Source organism: Chiloscyllium plagiosum, chromosome 6 (genome assembly GCF_004010195.1).
Source record: "Chiloscyllium plagiosum isolate BGI_BamShark_2017 chromosome 6, ASM401019v2, whole genome shotgun sequence".
NCBI lineage: Eukaryota > Metazoa > Chordata > Chondrichthyes > Orectolobiformes > Hemiscylliidae > Chiloscyllium > Chiloscyllium plagiosum.
The window spans coordinates 66,849,839-66,869,936 of record NC_057715.1 but is presented as its reverse complement, the minus strand read 5'-3'; the positions used below and the strand labels follow the sequence as shown (position 1 = coordinate 66,869,936).

At 38.2% G+C, this 20,098-nt stretch overlaps 1 protein-coding gene across 1 annotated transcript in view; it reads right to left on the bottom strand.

Annotated features, from left to right (window-relative positions):
• LOC122550661 (PC3-like endoprotease variant B) overlaps window positions 1-20,098 on the bottom strand; it is an 869,748-nt gene that overhangs the window by 634,051 nt on the left and 215,599 nt on the right. The window contains exon 3 of the mRNA XM_043691743.1: window positions 2,849-2,962. Coding sequence (XP_043547678.1) covers window positions 2,849-2,962 — 114 coding nt within the window. The remainder of the gene's footprint in view (window positions 1-2,848; window positions 2,963-20,098) is intronic.

Below are 20,098 nucleotides of genomic sequence, written 5' to 3'. Positions count from 1 at the left end.
GCACTGTCCGCATGACTTGTCCTACCTGTCTATCTTCCTTTCCACCTATCCACTCCACCCTCCTCTCTGACCGATCACCTTCATCCCATCCCCATCCATCCGTTGTACTCTTTGCTACCTTCCCCCACCCTCCTCCCTGACCTATCACCTTCATCCCCACACCCACTCACCTATTGTACTCTAGCTTCTACTTAGCACAGCAAGGGTGAATTTGGATTTAATGAGGGAACTAAATGGCTGCCAGAGCATAGACCAGGAATTCCTGTACCCATTTCGGGCACTGCCAAGTTCCATTAGTGTGGGAAAGCAGATGGAATGGGGGCTTGCAGGCAACGCAAGAAATATTTTTACCACTACGAAGTTGAGTGCTGAATTAGTAATTTTAAGGTATTCACAATGTTGGCATAGTCTAGAAGGCCGTGTAAATCAATGTCTTGCAGTTGAGAAAGGATTGGGACACCACTCTGAAGAATGGAAAGTTCTAAGAAGTGTTCAAGCAGGCAGACCTCAGCAGAAAAGTGAGCTGGAAAGATGGAGATGCACAGGAGAGGGCGAGAAGAGGTGGTGTTGATCTTTGTGGCAACTTGGGTGTTGCCCAAATATCTGGCACCAAATGGAGCATACAGTCAGGGTTGCTGCCCCAAAGAAGGAATTCTGCCATTGAAACTACTGTGCCTCACTTGCAATTGGTTTCAATTGAGGCAGTGTAACAGCAATATTGGACAGCCTGAGTAGGAAGCGGGATAACCTCAGAAGCTAAAGCTATGGAGGAGGACCTAAACGTATCCACAAGTGAAGGTTCTAATGAAACTGACTTACTTATCTGGAAAAGTCCAAGCGTTGTTGCAGGAGGAGCCTGCAACCATACAAAAATATGCTTACACACTTCATTGATAATAATCTTCACCTTACATACTCAAAGGGTTCTGCAAGTAGCACTGAAGCTCATGGTGATAATCAGTTTAGTCATTGTGGGTGCATTTCAGGGCTCAAATACTGGTGTCTTTCATTTAGCTCTTAAATACTGGATTCACATTGCTGAAAGGGTGCCCATTTCAAAAGGACAGCTCTCTTCATCAGTTTCCCAATGGATGCAGCCTAACAAGCACAGACAGCGATGGGTTTCACCACTATAGCTGGGCTAGCGCAGGTACAGTGCAAGACCGATTACACCAGGACTGCCAGGATACTGTGTTGTGAAGTTTCTTGACTCCTGTTTTTCACAACCAAAGAGGAAATCTAGCCAAAACAAGAGCTTCCTGTCCTCACTATCATCAAACCCCATTACACTTCATCATCAAATTAAGTTCACCACAGATTATTTTAATTTCCAAGACCACTGTCATATAAATTCAGCTACAACAAATAACTTTTTAGCATATCCATAATTATCATTGATCCAATTCCCTTTACATTAGCCAATATAATCATCTGTAGCCACTTATTGATAATCCAGGTAAGATAATAGCAACAGATTTATAAACCAGGATAATTACACCTGTCAGTAAAGCTCAGTCAGTATTCAGAAGGAAAAAATGAGGGTAAGTGGTTTTATTCTATGATTTTAGCTGATAAAAAGAATCATGTCACTCATCTTGGGAATTTGAGAATTATTTGGTCAGTGGCAAATTCCATACAGCATATAGCAAAACATTTTAAGCACAAAAAGATGTTACATTCATCTGTTGCATTAAATTTATTCCACCAGTTCCTCCAACTGGTTGGCTATTCTGTATCATATCTGTCCATCGGTTTGACTTTGCCATTTTGTGCCCCTTCACCTCAAGAGTTTCAACAAAACTAACAGAACAGATATCAAAAGATATTTTAAATAGAATTACCAATAAATGTGAGTGCCTATTAATCTGAATGAAAACATGATCTCTTATAATGCATCCTAAAGAGTCGAGCACATTAAATATATGAAGTTGAGTAGCTAGCTCTCTCCATGTTAAAAATCAGGAATTCTTTCAAAAGATGCATATTATCCGAAACTTCGATGAGAATTATTTCTTTTGGATAGCCTGAGGACTCTTAAAAACTTTGCTTTGCACCAGATTGCTGTGGTACTGCAATGGATGTGAAGGGCAAACAGTGTGGGACCTGATACGTGCGTATCTATATTATACTTCACAGTTTGTGCTGTTAAAAAGCTAAAGCTGCAGTGAACAGCATGTTTATTATGATAGTCTATGAGATTATTGGTTTAACAAAAGGTTGAACAGAAAATGCTGCATTTACTCAGCAGGTCGCACAGCATCTGTGTAGCAAGGTAATGTACTGGTTAATGATTATCTATAGATTACAAGGCTATTTAAAATGAAATATTACACACAAGCCTTTTAAACAAGCATTACTGGTGTGCATGGAATAGTTTGTGCACCACCACACATACCATTTTCAGGATTTGGTACAATCCTGATCAATCTCAAAGGCTTTAAAGGTTAAAGGTTAGTATTTACACAACGACCAAAGAATAAGAACAAATTGTAGATAAAAGGGAAACAAATGACTACTCGATGTGCATCTAAATGAACTATTTTCTTTAACTTTTTTACATTTTAAAATATGTATTAGAGGGAAAATGTTACCTAATACAATATAATATTTACTAAGGGCAAATCATGATCTTCTAATTTCATGTTGAGGTACATGGAAAAATAAATTAGGCTATAATCATGCAATCTGCCATTTTGATCTTAGAAATGACTCAAAACTTTTTAGTCTCTCAATTTAACACACCTGTGTTCTGTTCTACGTCAGAGAGTGTTGCTTTGAAAATGTGAACTCAGCCATTAGCAGAAGTGTCTATCTCACTTTTCCTCATTTGCCAACACATGAAACCCACCTGGCGATCCTGGGAAAGCTGTTGCAGCAGTTGCTCTGCACTCCGTTTTCTGATTCTTTTCCCAAATTGCTTATTTGTAGCTTTCAAGATGTGGAACCCTTTTAGATTTCCAACCTGCATTATAACAAGGTAAGAAGAGATTATAGAATCTATTGAATCATAATATTGATTGTCACAAGTGTTATTACAACACACCTGAAAGGAATATGGTCAACCTGTGCCAAACTTTTAAGCCAATTGACTGAGATTGCCTCAGACCATGTTGCAACTATGATTGTAAGTGAAATGTTTGCTTTGTTTAAGCTTATTAGGAAGGCACAAAACATCATGCAGTGATAGTTTCATCATAGTCTGCTAGTGGAATGACCAGAAACCTTGCTATTAAAAAATAGTAGGTGAGATATGGGTTTACTTTTTCTTTTAAAAAAATGCATCAGGTTTGAAATCAGTGTGTAAAATGGATGCAAAGCCAATCAATTTTGTTGAGTAATCACTTGTCCACAAGCAACTATGCAGAAGAGGTCCAAGGTCCAATTCTAGTGTTCCTCGGTCCTCTTAGTTTATGCATACATTATCGCTGAGGAGATAAGTCTGGATCTTGAAATAGGAGCGTATTATTTCCATGCTATCATTTGATGGAGCAGTCAGATCATATCTTTTGATTATTGTGATATTTTAACAACTATCATGGCCTATTTTAGTTTTGCTGCAATTATAAGCAATACTAACATTTCTTAATATCAAATAGATTCAATAATTAATTAAAATTATTCTCCATTTGTACATTTTAAACTTTGTACAAGGTAGGATTCACCACAGAATACTGATGAGGTTAGCTTCATTTACAATCTTTTTGTTATTTTAAAGACAAAGTTCTCTATTCATTCCAACATTAATTTACTATTCAAAAATAAATGGCATATCTTTTTAAAAAAATCAATGAAAATATTCCCAAGTTATAACCTGACAGTTCAGTGAATTTAACAAAAATGTTTTACTAAGAATGCTGATGACATCACAATATTAAAATATATAAGCTTCTTAAATGATTCCTTGAAATTAATGATTTGACATTTAAAGGCCATCCTTATTTACAAACCGACATATTATTTAAGTGTACAGTTATACTATCGTCTAATGATGAGATGTAGTTGATTTGGACAGAAAATATGGTTCCTAGATTAATGGCAACTGCATCATTAACTTTTTAAAAGGCTCCTATAACCCTTCTTTCATTAATGACTTGTTTAACAGTTTAAGTCCACTTTTAATTATCACAGCCTGTCTTTTAAAGATCAAATTTCTGTCTCTAAATTTTACTGAGTTCGTTTTATGGTCTCAATTGTCACTGTAAATGTCATCACTTTATACCTTCACTGAAGCAATGACAGGCCTACTCTTATCCCTGGCTTTATCTCCTTTTCCATCCTTTATTGTGCTACAAAGATCCCTTTTTCATAGTTTACAGCTGTATCCGCTTTCCACACGTGGCAAATGATTGCCTCCATAGAGGTATTTTCTGTTTCAATCTTGCATTTTCCCAAGGGAGAACAAAAGGGACAAGCTTTCTAGAGTTGGTTTCACTGAGAAAATTGTTCAGAATTGCCTCATTCCTCAGCAGATTAACGAATGCATACAATTCCAGCCTAAGTGCTATTGTACAGCACAATTTGGCCATTATACTTTGTCCTTTCCATTTAGAAATCCTCCTTACCAATTAAAGTAATACAGCCCACCAATACCTGCTCCCAATTAAATCTGAGCTGTATTACCTGCCTTGATGCAGCTGGTCACAGATTCCAACCACTTACTTGTATTCATTAGCCCTATTCATCATCAAGGGCTAATGGCAGGAATTCAAGCTTCAGGCTTTATTTCAGGACTCACCAAAATTATTAGCTTTCAGTTTATGGCCCTGATAAATACTAGATTAAATAGAGAGAACTGATTCAAACCTGGGGCATCTAACACTATTTCTAACTTCTTTCATGTTCCCATCTATATTAAAACAACAAGATATTACAACCATTGGTATGTTAATCAAAAACCATGTATAAAATGGTCCCTTAGAGTTTTGTCCATGCTACTGTCAGCCTCCTGACCCCTTCTTTACAAAAAAAGGCCAAATTGAGATCAAGAGGGTAGATGGTCATTGATCAGTCAGTTGTTAACTGGCATATACAATCAGACTCCAAAATGAGATGCTACGGTTTTACAATTTCCTATCGATTCTTTGAAACAAGAAAAATCATACTCTTATAGCTATGATTTTTTTAAAAGTATGCCCTTTAAAGGGCCCTGTTAATAATTTCTCCTACCTGACAGGCAAAATCTCAGCTTTAATCTTCTTCCCAAAGCCCCAGCATGATTCAATATTTCGCTCTAAGATAGGTAAAGGGCCCCTCATCTGCATCAGCAGCCCATCATCTATCAGTAAGTACTCCACAGGGTTAACGAGAACCGTTATCCTTTCAGCATTGAATAACCGATTAGAAGGTGTCAGCGCTTTAAAAATTCAGTGCCAGCTGTGTACTGCTTTGTACTTTGCCAGTACTCAGTTTTAAAATCGCTGATTCCTCTTGATCAACCTCCAGGACTGAAAAGAATGCTAATTGCCATGAGCTACATGGAGATACACATAGATAGACACACACCAGTGGAACAAAAACAACTACAGGCCAGATGTTACAAAATTCAAAGTAATAATAACTTGATACTTATTTCTGTAACATTAGGCGAAGTATTTTCCCCTGAATTTCTCTGTACTAACCTTTGCTGTTTATAAAACCAAATTTACTGTTATCTAAGAATACACCTCCAACATAGGCTGAATGATTTTTCACAATGACCTTGGGTAGATTTTAAGTACAATATCTTTTAATAATTAGGCTTAATTTGCCCACCTTTAACTACAAAACCTCTGAAGATGTTTGCTACCTCTAGGTAGGTGAGACAGTTTTCAATATATTAATTTATTTATATAGATAACATGATACATAAAAATTACATTTACTCTTCATAGCATTAATTTCATATTTTGCTTCTTTGGTCACTGTGCACTTCCTTTCTGAAAGGTATTTCAGATCTCAATCTCATTTCAAACTAACTCCAAGTGTTTTAAGTTGGTACTTTATTTGATTGGAAGAGAGGATGATGATAATGTTCCCTGTCCTTTTTTTCTACAGTTGTCATGTGAACGTTCCAGGTCGTGACTTGGCAAGCTACAATGAAGGAAGGAGCATACAGCAAACAGCAGAAGGTGTATCTTGAATCTGAGACACTACAAGACTGTTGACATGTTCACTCCATCTGGCAAAATGCTTGCTCAGTTCTGTCTATTTAGACTCTGCATTTCCGTGGATTATCATTGCTCTTGAAAATCAAAATGCAGTTAAACCGCACTCGCCTCTTGGATATCCACAAACTGGGAGAAAGCACAGGAAAATGTCATGACTTTGCTGAGGTCACTTTCTTCTTCTTGAAGTCTTCTGTTCATTCCTCTGTGGAGTTTGAGAGGAGATGAGGTCAGAAACTATGCCCCACCAGCTGAACCAATTTAGCGACTTTCTCCTGAGGCTCCTTTGACCTATTCGACCTGACTTAGGTGACCCTATGCACCTTCATACTGAACCTATGCAGAGTTGGTCCAGCTCGTTAGTAGGCACGGTGGTTACAAACTCTGTGAAATTATAACAAATGATTGCACACTACCAGCAACTTTACTCCACCTCCTTGTCAAACTTACTGATGCTCACCATTCATGATAGCATTAAGGCTTACTGTGTAAATCATTTTTTAAAAAATTTCAAATAATCTATAGCGGCATATATCTAATATATTTTAGATTATAATTAAAATTCTTTGAAATTCAGTAAATTAAAGACCATACTTTAAATACTTTACAAATCTTTGGCTGCCAGTGATTACTGTGTAGACATCAAGAATTTCAAATGTACAAATAAATTTTGATAACTATTTATTAGTCTTAGCTTCCTTACCATATGGTAAGGAAAAGAATTGAAACCGCTTCCTCTCACCTGCAAGAATTATCATAGGATACCACATCCACCTGCAGTTGGCTCTATGTCATATTTCATGGCATCTCATTTCTCCACCAGTGCAAATTTTTAAAATTTTCAATGCCTTCTGACCCACACATTTTAAAAGAAAAACATTGATTACATCTGATAATGCCTCTCTAGACATTTCTTCACCCATGGAGTTTGTAGTATTCCAGGGTCGTTGAAAGCTGCTTCCTTAATGCAAAGTACCTACAAAACAAGCTCCACCTCAGTATTCTTCCAATGTTTCACTGCCTGCCACATGCTGGTTTTTCAGTCTGTTATTTTGCTGAAGCATTCATAATAATCCTATGAGTAATTCCCATACTTAAATTAACTCTTGGATTAGAATCAAAGAATGAATACAGCAGAGGAGTTGGCCATTCAGCGCATCCTGATCATACTAGATCTCTGCAAAGAAATGCTCAAAAATGCCCATTCACTTGCTCTTCCCCTGTACAATTTTTTTTCTCTTTAGATGCTTATCTAATTCCTTTGTGAAAACTGTGATTGAATCGGTCTCCACACATTCAGGGTGTGTTTTCCAGATCCTAACAGTGCAAAAAAAGAGTTTCCTCTTTCTGCTGTTAGTTCTTTTGCCTCTCATGTTAAATCTGATTTTCAACTGTTTCCATTGGGAGGAGTTTCTCTTTATCTACTCTGTCTAAATGATTTTATGAGTTTAAACACCTCAATTAAATCTTCTCTCAAGTCCTTTTAATAAGAACAACTCCAGCTCCTCTAAACTGTCCCTTGTCTCTCTTTTGGGAATCATTTTCATAAATCTTTTCTACAACTTCTCTGATGCCTTCGCATCCTTCCTAAAGTGATATGTCCAGAATTGGGGCACAATATTCAAATTATTAATACATGCGGTCACTTTTCTTCTCTGAAATTAAAATTGTACAATTACAATAGCCAAAATCCTTCTTGAAGACTAGTGGCAAGATCACAATGCATGTTTTCATTAAAATTGTGAATTGGCCAGCAAATCAGGTAAGGAATAAAAGAAATATACAAGTTGTGAATTGATATAACTTGTTCAATTTACTAAGTTCCACTGAAGGCCTCACATAAAAGCATCACAGCTGACCCACCCAATTACTGTTCAAAATATGCTGGATTTGTATATTAAACTCAAATTAAATCACGGTGCAAAGTTAAAGTCGGTATTTAACAGCACAATTCATTTTTAATTGTATGATAATTATTCAGTTTCTCTGATCTAAAAAGGGAACAATGTACACTAACAATTTTCATCCTATAGGTAGCCAGTTGTCACATTTGTTCCAAAATTCCTTTGTATTTCTTTCATTTCATTTGTCTCCCATCTCTCTTCCTGAAACCAATCTTTCTTTCTCCTTCCACACCTGATTTCATTCTAACCCACCTTCTTTCTCCATTATTCCGGTTTCCTTCTCAATCCTCAGATATTATTTGTTAAGGAGACAGATAATTAGATCCATTCACCAAATGTTAGATGCCCATTTTCATTGCTGTAGCATTATCAACTTGCACTTAACAGAGCAATGCAATTTCACATTGAAGGGTGCAGGAAAGAAAAATGTCTAAAAGCACATGCTGCAAGATATTTTGCAGATGCAAAATATGACCCAATTGTTCAGTACAGAAATAATATATTTGCAATACATTAATAATACTGTTGTCTAGATGCCACATAGTACCAAGATTAGTTTTATGCTCTGCTCACAATCCAATCAGAGATTCACTAGATCTTGACCTTTCTGACCAAGACAGTGCTTTGTTCATTTGTGATTGAAAGTAAATTAAAGGCAATGGGTTGAAATAGCAAGGAAATTATGAAGTCCTTTTGGGTGTTTTTGAAGTCCAGTTTAACTAAAGTCTGGAATTACACTTCACGTAGTGGCAAATCTGAAGGTTTCTCATAAAAATGATCTTTATTGCAACTGCAGGTTTGTCTTGGACTCAGGTGTTCTTATTTGAGTTTACAATGCACCTGCTTCAGCCAAAAAAGGGAATATTTAAATACCCAGGCCTAATTGCTTCAATGAGTTTTCTATTAAGCAAAGCATAAGGTGGTAGAGAAGTATAATAAGATTCAGAAATGGCATTTAATTTAGCCAAAAGTAAGAGTATGTATGTTGGTAGAGCCAACACAGAGTACGCAAATCATTTGCAAGGAACAATGCAAAAAGAAGTTGAGAGGGCTAAAGATTCCAGTCTTAATATATCAATGAAGGTGTGTGTAGGGAAGCTGTGCCTAACTATAACAAGACATAGGGGTGTATTAAAGGAACCATAGTACCTAATTCAGAATACACAAATTTCAACATTGTCTGATTGCATGTCAGACCACAAGTAGGATACCACATCTGGCTTTGGTTCTCCATACATGACGAATGGTATGGCCTTGACAAAGTTACAGAGGAAATATACCAGGTAGACATCTGGCTTAGTTTACCTCTGTTACTTCATTACTCTGAAGAAAACCTGTCTACTTAACATCCCGCAAGAGGGAACCTAATAGAGGTCTATATAATGATAAAGTCCTTATCGCTGGATTATTCCAGTTTATCAGATCAGGGACAATCAGAAGAGACAATTTTTCTATTTTTCAGAATGAGAATAGACTGATTTTCCTGTCCGTGTGAAGAGTGAGCTTCTGGATGGCTTTGTCAGCTGGTGGGATGGGTGCTAACTCTCTGCATGCCTTCTAGAGGGAACTGGAATAATTGCTGACTGGAACATCATATATAAAGTAGGTGTCTTCATAGGTGACACATGGACCATGTGAGGAATTTTTGCCTATTCATCCTTGAGTTTCTCTCGCTGTGCCTCTCTCAGGATAATACATTGCCATGGGTATTGGCACATGTTGGATAGGAAGGTTGGAGAAGAAATGTTTAGTAATGATGATCTGACCATTATAATTTGGGAAAGGTTTGATAAATCAAATGGTGCTTTCTGGCCATCACTTTAGTAAACTCACAATTAATGGATATGATTTGGAACATGTCCACTTTCAGGGTTGACACTCCAGTGGGTCAGTCAGACATTTATTTGAAAAAAGAATGTACTGACACAAGGAGTCACCAGCCATAACCACCTTGAGCATTCCCATTGAGAAATGGCAATTTCCAGAGATATGTTCACAACACCTACAATTCACTTCAGTATGGAAAGATTCTGCAAAGTCAAAACTGCCTTTTTTTATGACGAGTTATTAAAATCAAGACCCCATCTATCCTTTCAAGCAGGCTTGCACATATTGGTTGCCATGTTCACTCCTTTCTACAATGACTGCATTTTAAAAAGTTCATAATTAGCATTCAAGGAATCCTAGAATGGTAAAAGGCACTAAATGAATTCAGGTTTTCTTTCCAGTAGGTCTCATGGACTAACAACTCAAACAGATAGTGAAGTGTGGATGCCTTCTTTAAGATAGGTACTAGAGGTTAATTACTTGCATGTGAAGAAATGTTAATTAAATCTTCTGTTTGGTAATAAATTCATCACTTTTTTCACATTTGGGCTGAGAGGCTAAAGTACTAACTTGCCTCTCTGGCTGCCGGGTACTGTCTTCCCTTCCTTCTTTCAGTTCTCTGACACCTTCTTCCTATCTCAAGAGAACTATTACAGTTCCTGTGACTCTTCCATCACCAATACTCTTAGCACCGCCATGGGGTACAGAATGCAATCCACTGAACAATATGGTCCACTTTGGGGCATGTTGCACAGACCTCAAATGTCCCATGGATGAGCATCCCAGGATGAAAGCACATGATAGCTGCCAGTAAAACAGCTACAGATTTGTATTTGATGCTGATCACGTATCAGCTTGGAATTGACGAAACAATAGCCTTTCGTGTTGAGGAAATCTCCAGGATTGTCCATTGGTTCTGTGACAATTATATGCATTCAATCAATAATCTGCCATACATGAGTAAAGACAGCCACTGTTCCAAACCCAAGTTGTGTCATACTGACTATCGATATCCATTGAAAAGGTAACATAGGAGATTAAATTTCATTTCTAAAAAAAAAGGTATTGGCAAACTGCTTCATACAGTTGTGCGCTGCTGGCTGGAGCACAGGTAAACCTTAGGTCTGCCTTTAAACCAACCTGCCTTCACATATGCCCACTTTCATAGCTGCATCTGATCTACTTTGAGGGTCAGCCAGTCCAACTTAATCCGAAACCTGTCTTTCTGCAGCAAAAATGGTGCACGCAGGGGCCATTCACATCAATAGGTCAGCCAATTTTCCAATACTTGCTTTCATTTGGAATCTAAAGTTCATCACTAACTCTTGCATCCAAACTAGTGGAGAACCCTCATTGACAATGTGATTTAGAACAGAACCAATCTAATTGGGTGGAACATTCAACATTTGCAAGGAAGTAACACGGAAAGCAGCAAATGGCAATCATCGTAACACTTCTTCCATTGTTCTTTTCACTGACTCTAATCCTGCTATCCCAGTAGCTTCACATCCTCAAGGTTAAAGTTCACCAATTTTGCTTTCCTTTGTTTCTGCATTGGTAGAAATCTGAAATTACACTACTCCACAAATCTGGGTACATACAATACTTGTGTATCGTCTTAATATGTTTTTTATTAGAGAATATCAACGCGGCACAATACTCTGCAACTGTATCACTTTGTGCCTGCAATCCCCCACATGTTGAGCTCCCAATCTGAGCTGTGCCAACACGAAGAGACATTGAATGGAAGCCAGGTGCTTCTCCACAGGGATGAGAGAGATTTGGAGGAAGAACAATTCTCTCCAAAACAGCAATTTGCTCCTATGTACCATTTTGTTTGTGAAAATGAGATTAGAGACAAATAGCAAAATCTTGATGAGTACAGGTATGTGAATTGCTTAAATCTTATTAATGGAGTTCTTAAATAGTTTCTGACAATATTGTATCATTTTGATATAAGTGCAACTGTATATTATTCATGGATTGATTTTTTTGCCTACTGTGGTCAAGTACTAGAAACTTCATACAGATAGATTTAGACAAGATCTAAAAATGTGCCAGCAGGATAACACCTCACTACAATACAAATTTAACCACAATTTTCTTTACAGTGTTCTCAATTACAGCTGAATTTGTGAAATCATGGACAAATCTGCATGTTCATTTCTACAGCACCTCGTGTGTATAAGTCAGTTCATTAGGCTGTCAGCAGGTCATGTTTTGTATATATCATGTGTAAATTAGATTTCTAACTAATTTTGCAAATTGGAAAAATATCTATATACTTCCAAACTATTTTATGTAAAGTAAGAGTTATTGTACTGGTCTCAAAATGATGAACAGAAAAAGGGAACACTGAATAAACAAATATATTAATGTTCAAATTAAATCTTACAGGGCAGTGGTCACTGATGAGATTCCTTTAAAGTGGGTCAAACTTTCAGCTATAATAAACATACAATATCATCATCATGTAAACAAAATAGAAATAGTGGATATGAGGTTCATACATTCCCTCAGATGGTAAATTCTTCCTGTCAAAGTGCGGTCTGATGGAGGTGCTGAACATTTTTCCAATGAGAGGGAGCAAATTAATAAAGAGTAAACATGACCGACTCTCTCATATCTTCTTGTGGCTACCCAAACAGCAGCGTTGATAGAGGCCTGAGAACAGAGTATTCCTCGAAATGATCAGTCAGTGTTTGTAAAGGGGTCTGAAGAGGGGCAAAAAAAAAGCAAACCTGGAAGAAATGTTAAATTAAAAATAAAGTAAAGCTAGAGAAGGAACAGATCCGGCAGTCAAAAACTATACTTGACAAAAAGCAATGATCGTATTCTGACGAGTTTAAGATATCTTTTGAACATTTTCAAATCGTCAAACTTCAGAACACACTTGTAATGGGCGAGAGAGTGGAAATGCTGTTATGGGTAATATTTATAAGAAATGCAATCAGACATTAGCAGGGTGAAGGGTGTGCCACATGATACAATTCCAATAGCAAATAAATAAATAAGAGAATGAAAGCAATCTAATTTCGAAGGACCTAGGCACTTAATTTAACCACTCTTGAAGCTGATCCTTCAGACTTTTTTTCTATTACACTAGATTCATGTCAGCTCAGCTCAAAGGCATTTCTATCAGTGACCATCTAAAGTATCACATGACAGTGTCCCACACAACAGAATAGAAATTCAGTAACAGTCTACCATATTCATGTACAAGAAAAGTCTGGGGTTGTTGATGCCCATTCCAACAACCTCTTTGAACATCCTTTTTTTCGCTCATAAGATTATTTTTATACTCTATTGCCATCTCTCACTAAGTGATAAAAACAAAACATAACCGTAAGGTTATTCAAACATGCAGATATGGTAAACTTTTAAAGAGTGGTACTCATAAGAATGTACAAAAGCAAATCTTTGTATTTTTTGTCAAAATCTGTTCCCTTAAATCTTGCTTCCCCCTGCTGGCTGATCAATGTGGAATTGTTCCAAAAATTCTCCCAAGGCAGCAGAGGCACACAAAAGGCAATTGTAGCCAAAGCATTGCCGTTACCAAGGAGTCTTTTGAGGAACTCCATTAAAGGAAAACTGAAATGGTCAATGGTGCAGTCACACTTTAGGTCATCAGTTTACATTGTCACTCCATTTCTGACCTGTTCTGCATCTATGTATGTGGTGAAGGACGTGCAAAATTAAAAGTCACCCTATGAAGCACAACATTCTCACTTGAGGAATCAAATGACACTGTCTTCTTCGATTTTTTTTTGGAAAATTGAATCTTTTGTTTCCTTAAAACCCTTATTTAGCATACTCTTGTTGCAATGTTGTAAAGTTTTTTTTTATTTTGTAGCCTGTTGGCAGTGTAAAGCAAGTTAATGGAATTAATTGAAATTAAGTTCATTCTGCATCCTTGAGGGTGCAGAACACATTCTCATGTGTTTTGTCCTTGGGTTGAATTCCTACGGATTAGTTAAACTCTAGAACTGCATGTAACAGATTAGAATAGTCTTCTGCCAGGAAGTTATTCACACTGAACATCTTAGTCAAACAAATATTTCAGTGAAAATGTATTTCAGTTAAGTTACTAAATTACTTCATGTTGAAGCAAAGGAACCAGTTCCTTCATGAAATTGCTGGCTGTGATCATTTCTCTAATGCAATTGCTTATACATGTTGCTAAATTAGCTACAAAGCCAAACTGTTCAGGACAATGCATATTTAACATGAAAGAGTTAAGTTGAGCCGTTTCAGTATAAATTTAGTATCTGACATAGAGCATTCAATATTATGTCATTCTGAAATAATTAAAGTGAGCCAGAAAACAAAACTGATGTTGGGAGTTCTGAAACAAACTGAAAATTCCGGCAACACTCAGCAACTTCTGAAGAAGCCAGATGAGTCGAGTGGTGAAGTTCACATTGTAGGTGTAAAGCCCCCTAATTCAACTGTTTCCTAAACTTGGCCTCAAATTCAACAAAAGTTAAGTACTGCTTGTGCCTCTGTGACTATTCAACAATGAAACCAAATACCAGTGAAAGTTCGGTGCTGAAATCACTACTGACAAAGCAGCAAATAGGTGGGGTGCATGAATTTAACTATAACTAGCAATGTGTTCATCGGCACAGTTGCAATCAGAATCAACAAGAATGCCTCAAGTTCATTTCTTGATCTGTGCTGGTTACCGTGGGTTTGAGTTTTAGGGTGAAGTAGGGCACAACTGGCCGCAGTGTGAACTGACTGCTGTTTTGACAACTGCTCCTGAAAAATGCAACCTGGTAGATTCTAAGTCAGGGCATTAAACAACTTAGGGACAATGAATTTCTTGCTCCAACACCTATATGCGAACAAAGCTGGAGAGTTAACTGCCTCTTGGGAAGCATTGGCAGTAATGTTTCATCCCAGTCATGTGGTGGAAACTGAGTGGGTGAGCAGTGAAAATTGCTGAGGTCATCTAACCATCTTCGGCCCAACAGGACAGCCTTCACTCTTGTAAGACAATAAATAACATTTCAACCATGTTGCAACCTGTACATATCTGGAGCCTTATTCTGGCAGAGCAGTCTCTGCTGCAGAGGAAGACACAGGGCTGAGAAGGTGCATAATTTTTGATGTTGCTTTTACCTGGGCCCTCCTATTGGTGGGCTGAGGTTTTGTTTTTACCTGGTTCTTCCGATGCCCTTCTAAACAATCAGTCTCCAGAGGTCATTGCATCATTTGGTAGTGTCACTATGTGCATTTTGTATGCCACTTGCAGGTGTCCTCACAGTAGCAAAATAAACTCCCAGGAAAAGTGCCCAATTCACTGGAAACTCTTTGGTTATGGAGCCATCATGAATATGACCAAGTGAGTGCAGATATTGCTGACTCAGCAACATGATGGATTTAAAACACTCTCGGATCTCTGAGTTGGTATCCTGTTAAGAGACGCTAAACAGGATACCAACTCTGAGACAGAAAGGATAGAAACCGTTCCACCTTTTCTTCTCCACAGTACATGTCATCCAGGGTATTACCGCTGTAAAGGAGTGTTCTGAGGATGCAGGTTTGTTAGACTCGCAGTTTGGTGTTCTCAGTCAGCTTGCTGTTGTTTCACATGCTCTTATGCAGCTTGGATATTAACAGTCACAGCCAGGAAAATCCAACAAGCAAATGGATTAGGGTTGGAACAGACACAAAGTGGAAAGAAGTTCTTAAATTTCGCTTGTGGAGACTGGAGGACCAAAAGGTCAATCTTTTACTGCCCACTGGTATAAAAGTGAAATCTGTCTTCCTCGGCATTCTTGAAGTGATCATTAACTGTTTTAAAACTGTCAACTGCTGGAATCAGAACACTAGTAAATGTGACTTAAAATAGAGTAGTTGGAAGATAAGAATGACCAACAAACTTTGGCATAAAACAGAAAGAGCTGAATGAACACAGGTCTAGAAGCGTCTGTGGAGTTAGAAAGACTTAAGGTTTCACATCTGATATGATTCTTCTTCAGAACTAAAAAGAGGTGGCGACATGATTGGTTTTACACTGCTGAGAAAATTGGAAGGGGGGGGTCAAACGGAATAAAGGCAAGGTCAGGCAAAGGTTGAAGAAGAAGGAGATTAAAGAACAAAGGTGTCATGGAACAAAAGGCAAATGGAGTGACAGTGGCTGTAGTGAAGAAACAAAGCAGTGGTCGAGAGAAAATGTTAACAGGAGAATAAAGGTCAACTTTGACTGAAAACAATACATCTATAAACAAAACATTTCTTTCTTCCAGTGCCTGTGCCAAAGTGTAAAATATCAAAATGGAGGACAGAGTTCATGGTCTGAAGTTGTTGAACTCAATGTTGAGTCCAGAAGGCTGACCCTTGTGGTGGCTTGCCATTTCAACACAGCAGCTTGCTCTCATGTTCGCATTTCTGACCCAGGCCTGTTGCAGTATTCCAATGAAGTCCTATATAAACTGAAGGCATGGCTGGGATTTTGTACTTAATATGATTTCATATACTTTTAGACCACTTTTCTTTGCAATTTGAAAATACTTTGTCAAATAACATGATATTTTTCTCGAGTTTCAGGATTAAATTTTCAAAGAAAGCAGCGATTGAACCAGAGGGAACATTGGACCTTCAATTCATGTAAAGCTGGCTGTCAGCATATTGCTGGTTGTAGGTCATTCTCAAAGAGCTCATATGGGTGATGGTGGAGAGGTGAAGGGCTTGGTAAAAAGAGCCACCGTCTTACAAGTAGGTGAGGTGCCTTAGAGGCCAACAGGTGTGCAGGGCTGAACTGGAAATTTCTAGTTGGCAAACAGGCCCCTTTGAGTTGAAACACTCAAACATCGCTTCAGGTTGGAGGAAGACACCTAGCCGGATGGAGTGGGGTGGGATGGGGTGGGTGGGGAATGTTGCTCTCACCCTAATACACTCTCTCGCCACGTCCCCCTGCAGCTACCGATGAATAGTGATAGAGGATCATAGATGCAGCTACTGGCCATTAATGCCCCCTCCCTCCATGCAGGTGGCCTAGCAGCTGTCACTTCTTTACAACTTTACCCTTTTAATAAGTTTTCAGAGCACGCATACACCTCAAGGTGTCCTCACTTCCTCCTCCAATGGCAGGGCTTCTAATCTTTCAAAGTGGAAAGGTCTCTTATTAGCTGTCGAACCTCAGAAGCAAAACCATTCCAATTTATTTGATGGCAAGGACGCAATCTGGCAAGAATTGGTTTATAGTTTGTTAAGCAGCGTGCCAACTGCCAACAGAGTCTGACCTCACACGACACCAGGTCATAGTCCTACAGGTTTATTTGCCAGGAATTGGTGTTAGAGAGACTGTTAGGTCTGAAGGTTGATAAGTCCCCGGGGCCTGATTGTCTACATCCCAGGGTACTGAAGGAGATGGCTCGGGAAATCATGGATGCGTTGGTGATTATTTTCCAGAGTTCGATAGATTCGGGATCAGTTCCTGCGGATTGGATGGTGGCTAATGTTATACCACTTTTTAAGAAAGATGGGAGATACAGTAAATGTTTAGGCTGATTTCTTTGTCCCATTCCTCAGACCTCATAATACAACTTTGATTAATTTGCCTTCTTGCGCATTTGCTGTAATACTCAAACTGCCCAAAAGAGAGCTTGGGTCAATTAGCATTTTAAGGAATCTTAAAATGTTCTGACAAAAGTTTCAACCCTGTTCCAAGAAAATGTAGACTCACAGCAGTAAATAGATCACCTTACTTAGAGTTGACCACTTGAGAAAGCGTTCTTTTCTTGAGATTGTGGTGAAGTCATACTTTATGTTCACATTGATCACAAAAAACGTCATCAACTCTTTTTTTTTTCCCCCTTTTTTCACAACCTGAAAAAGCGAGGCAGAAGAAGGATATATTTGGGCAAGTAGTTTTCTCTTTGAAAATTCTGAACTAGAAGCTGCCATATTAGGTATTTTGATAGTACCAGAGATTGAATGTAATTTGCTAAGTTAATCTGCCGATGATTAAGGAGTTAACCACACAAGTAAATTGGGATCAATTAGTTTACACCAGTCAATGAAGGTAAGCATGCAGGTACAGCAGGTAGTGAAGAAGGCTAATAGCATGCTAGCCTTCATAACAAGAGGGATTGAGTATAGAAGCAAAGAGGTTCTTCTGCAGCTGCACAGGACCCTGGTGAGACCACACCTGGAGTACTGTGTGCAGTTCTGGTCTCCAAATTTGAGGAAAGACATTCTGGCTATTGAGGGAGTGCAGCGTAGGTTCACGAGGTCAATTGCTGGAATGGCTGGATTACCTTACACTGAAAGACTGGAGCGACTGGGCTTGTATACCCTTGAGTTTAGAAGACTGAGAGGGGATCTGATTGAGACATATAAGATTATTAAAGGATTGGGCACTCTGGCGGCAGGAAACATGTTTCGGCTGATAGGTGAGTGCCGAACCAGAGGACACTGCTTAAAAATACGGGGTCGGCCATTTAGGACAGAGATGAGGAGAAACTTCTTCACCCAGAGAGTGGTGGCTGTGTGGAATGCTCTGCCCCAGAGGGCAGTGGAGGCCCAGTCTCTGGATTCATTTAAGAAAGAGTTGGATAGAGCTCTCAAGGATAGTGGAATCAAGGGTTATGGAGATAAGGCAGGAACAGGATACTGATTAAGGATGATCAGCCATGATCATATTGAATGGTGGTGCAGGCTCAAAGGGCAGAATGGTCTACTCCTGCACCTATTGTCTATTGTCTATTTGAAATCACAAGTGTTTGGAGCACTGCTCCTTCATCAGGTGATTTCAAATAAACCTGTCAGACTATGACTTGGTATTGTGGAATTTCTGACTTTGTCCACCCCAGCCCAACACTCGCATCTCCACATCATATCTGCTAACAAGACAAGGAGTTAGGACTTAGAAATTTCCCTGATGCTGCAGCCCCGACCACAGAACAAAGAAAATGTGTGTGTGTGTGTGTGTGTTTTTATGGAATTAAAATTTATCTGAAAATCACATGGTTTGTTCAGGATACAATATGAGCTCGTTTTGTCATGCCTATTAATTGAAATAGATGTGTATAGCATATAATTAAATTTAAACTATTCATAACTATCTTTGCCACCTGTAAAAATACACAGTGCATTATCATATAATACCTGAATTTAACATAGATGGTCATATACTGGCTATAGTTAACATTCTAATAAAGCATATTTTAGCAGTATGTTAAGACTTACATCATCTATCTGTTATGATGTGCAATTACACCTAAGATAATAAATCAGCTACGTATATAGGGAGAAATCATTAAAAAAAAGTTTATGTTAGATCTACTATTATTATATTTTAAAATGCATGCATTGCTTTTACGTTAACATTGATAGGCATATCTATAATCTCTTTTAGGTGACGAATGTATTTGTATTATTCATTGAAACAATTTTGATTGTCACTGGAATGTTATCTGCATAATTTATGCAAGCGTGGTTCAATTTCTCATCTTCAAATCAGTCCTCAGAATTACTGCTATCAAACCTCCAGACCACTAATTTCAACCATTTGTCTCAATAATACAGCAAATCTCCATTTCCACAAATCTTTGAAAAGCTACACTATATCCCTATTGCTGGCAGTTAGCAGCAAGTGCCAAAATATACACTTCTAATTTTGACAGATTATAAACAATAATCTTTTATATTTGTTCTACAAATCTTGAGATATATATCACATACTACATATTCAGCAACTCAAATACACCAAAACTGGAAGGAATGTAAATTGCCCCTATTGATAGGTTATTAAAAGGAATGGGGCAGAATTTTCCCAGCCACTGAACAATGTTGTGAAAATACAGTGACCAGGAGAAAGTGAAATTCTCAATGTTAAGAGAAAATGTCCAATTTCCAGTCAAGGTTTTAACAGGGAAAACCAAACCTCAATAGTCAGCAGCAAGGATCTTGTTTGCAATGTATTAACATCTTATTATTACTGGAACTTGTATGTTTCACTTATACATAGTTCGGTGTTTTCCAAGGCACTTGTGAGAAACTAGATGGCCCAAATCCCCAAACTGAAGGCCAGACTGGTATTTTGGAGACTAGAGCTTGCTGTCTCTATTGAGCATCCAACTAGGTCAGTGTTCCCCAAATTCTCTAGGCACCGTCCCTGGGCAGTGACTGCCTGACCCTGCATCTACGGAATTTGGTATCAGCAAAACACCTGCCTTACCACACCTTCATGGCATTTTGGACTAAGGTAACGTA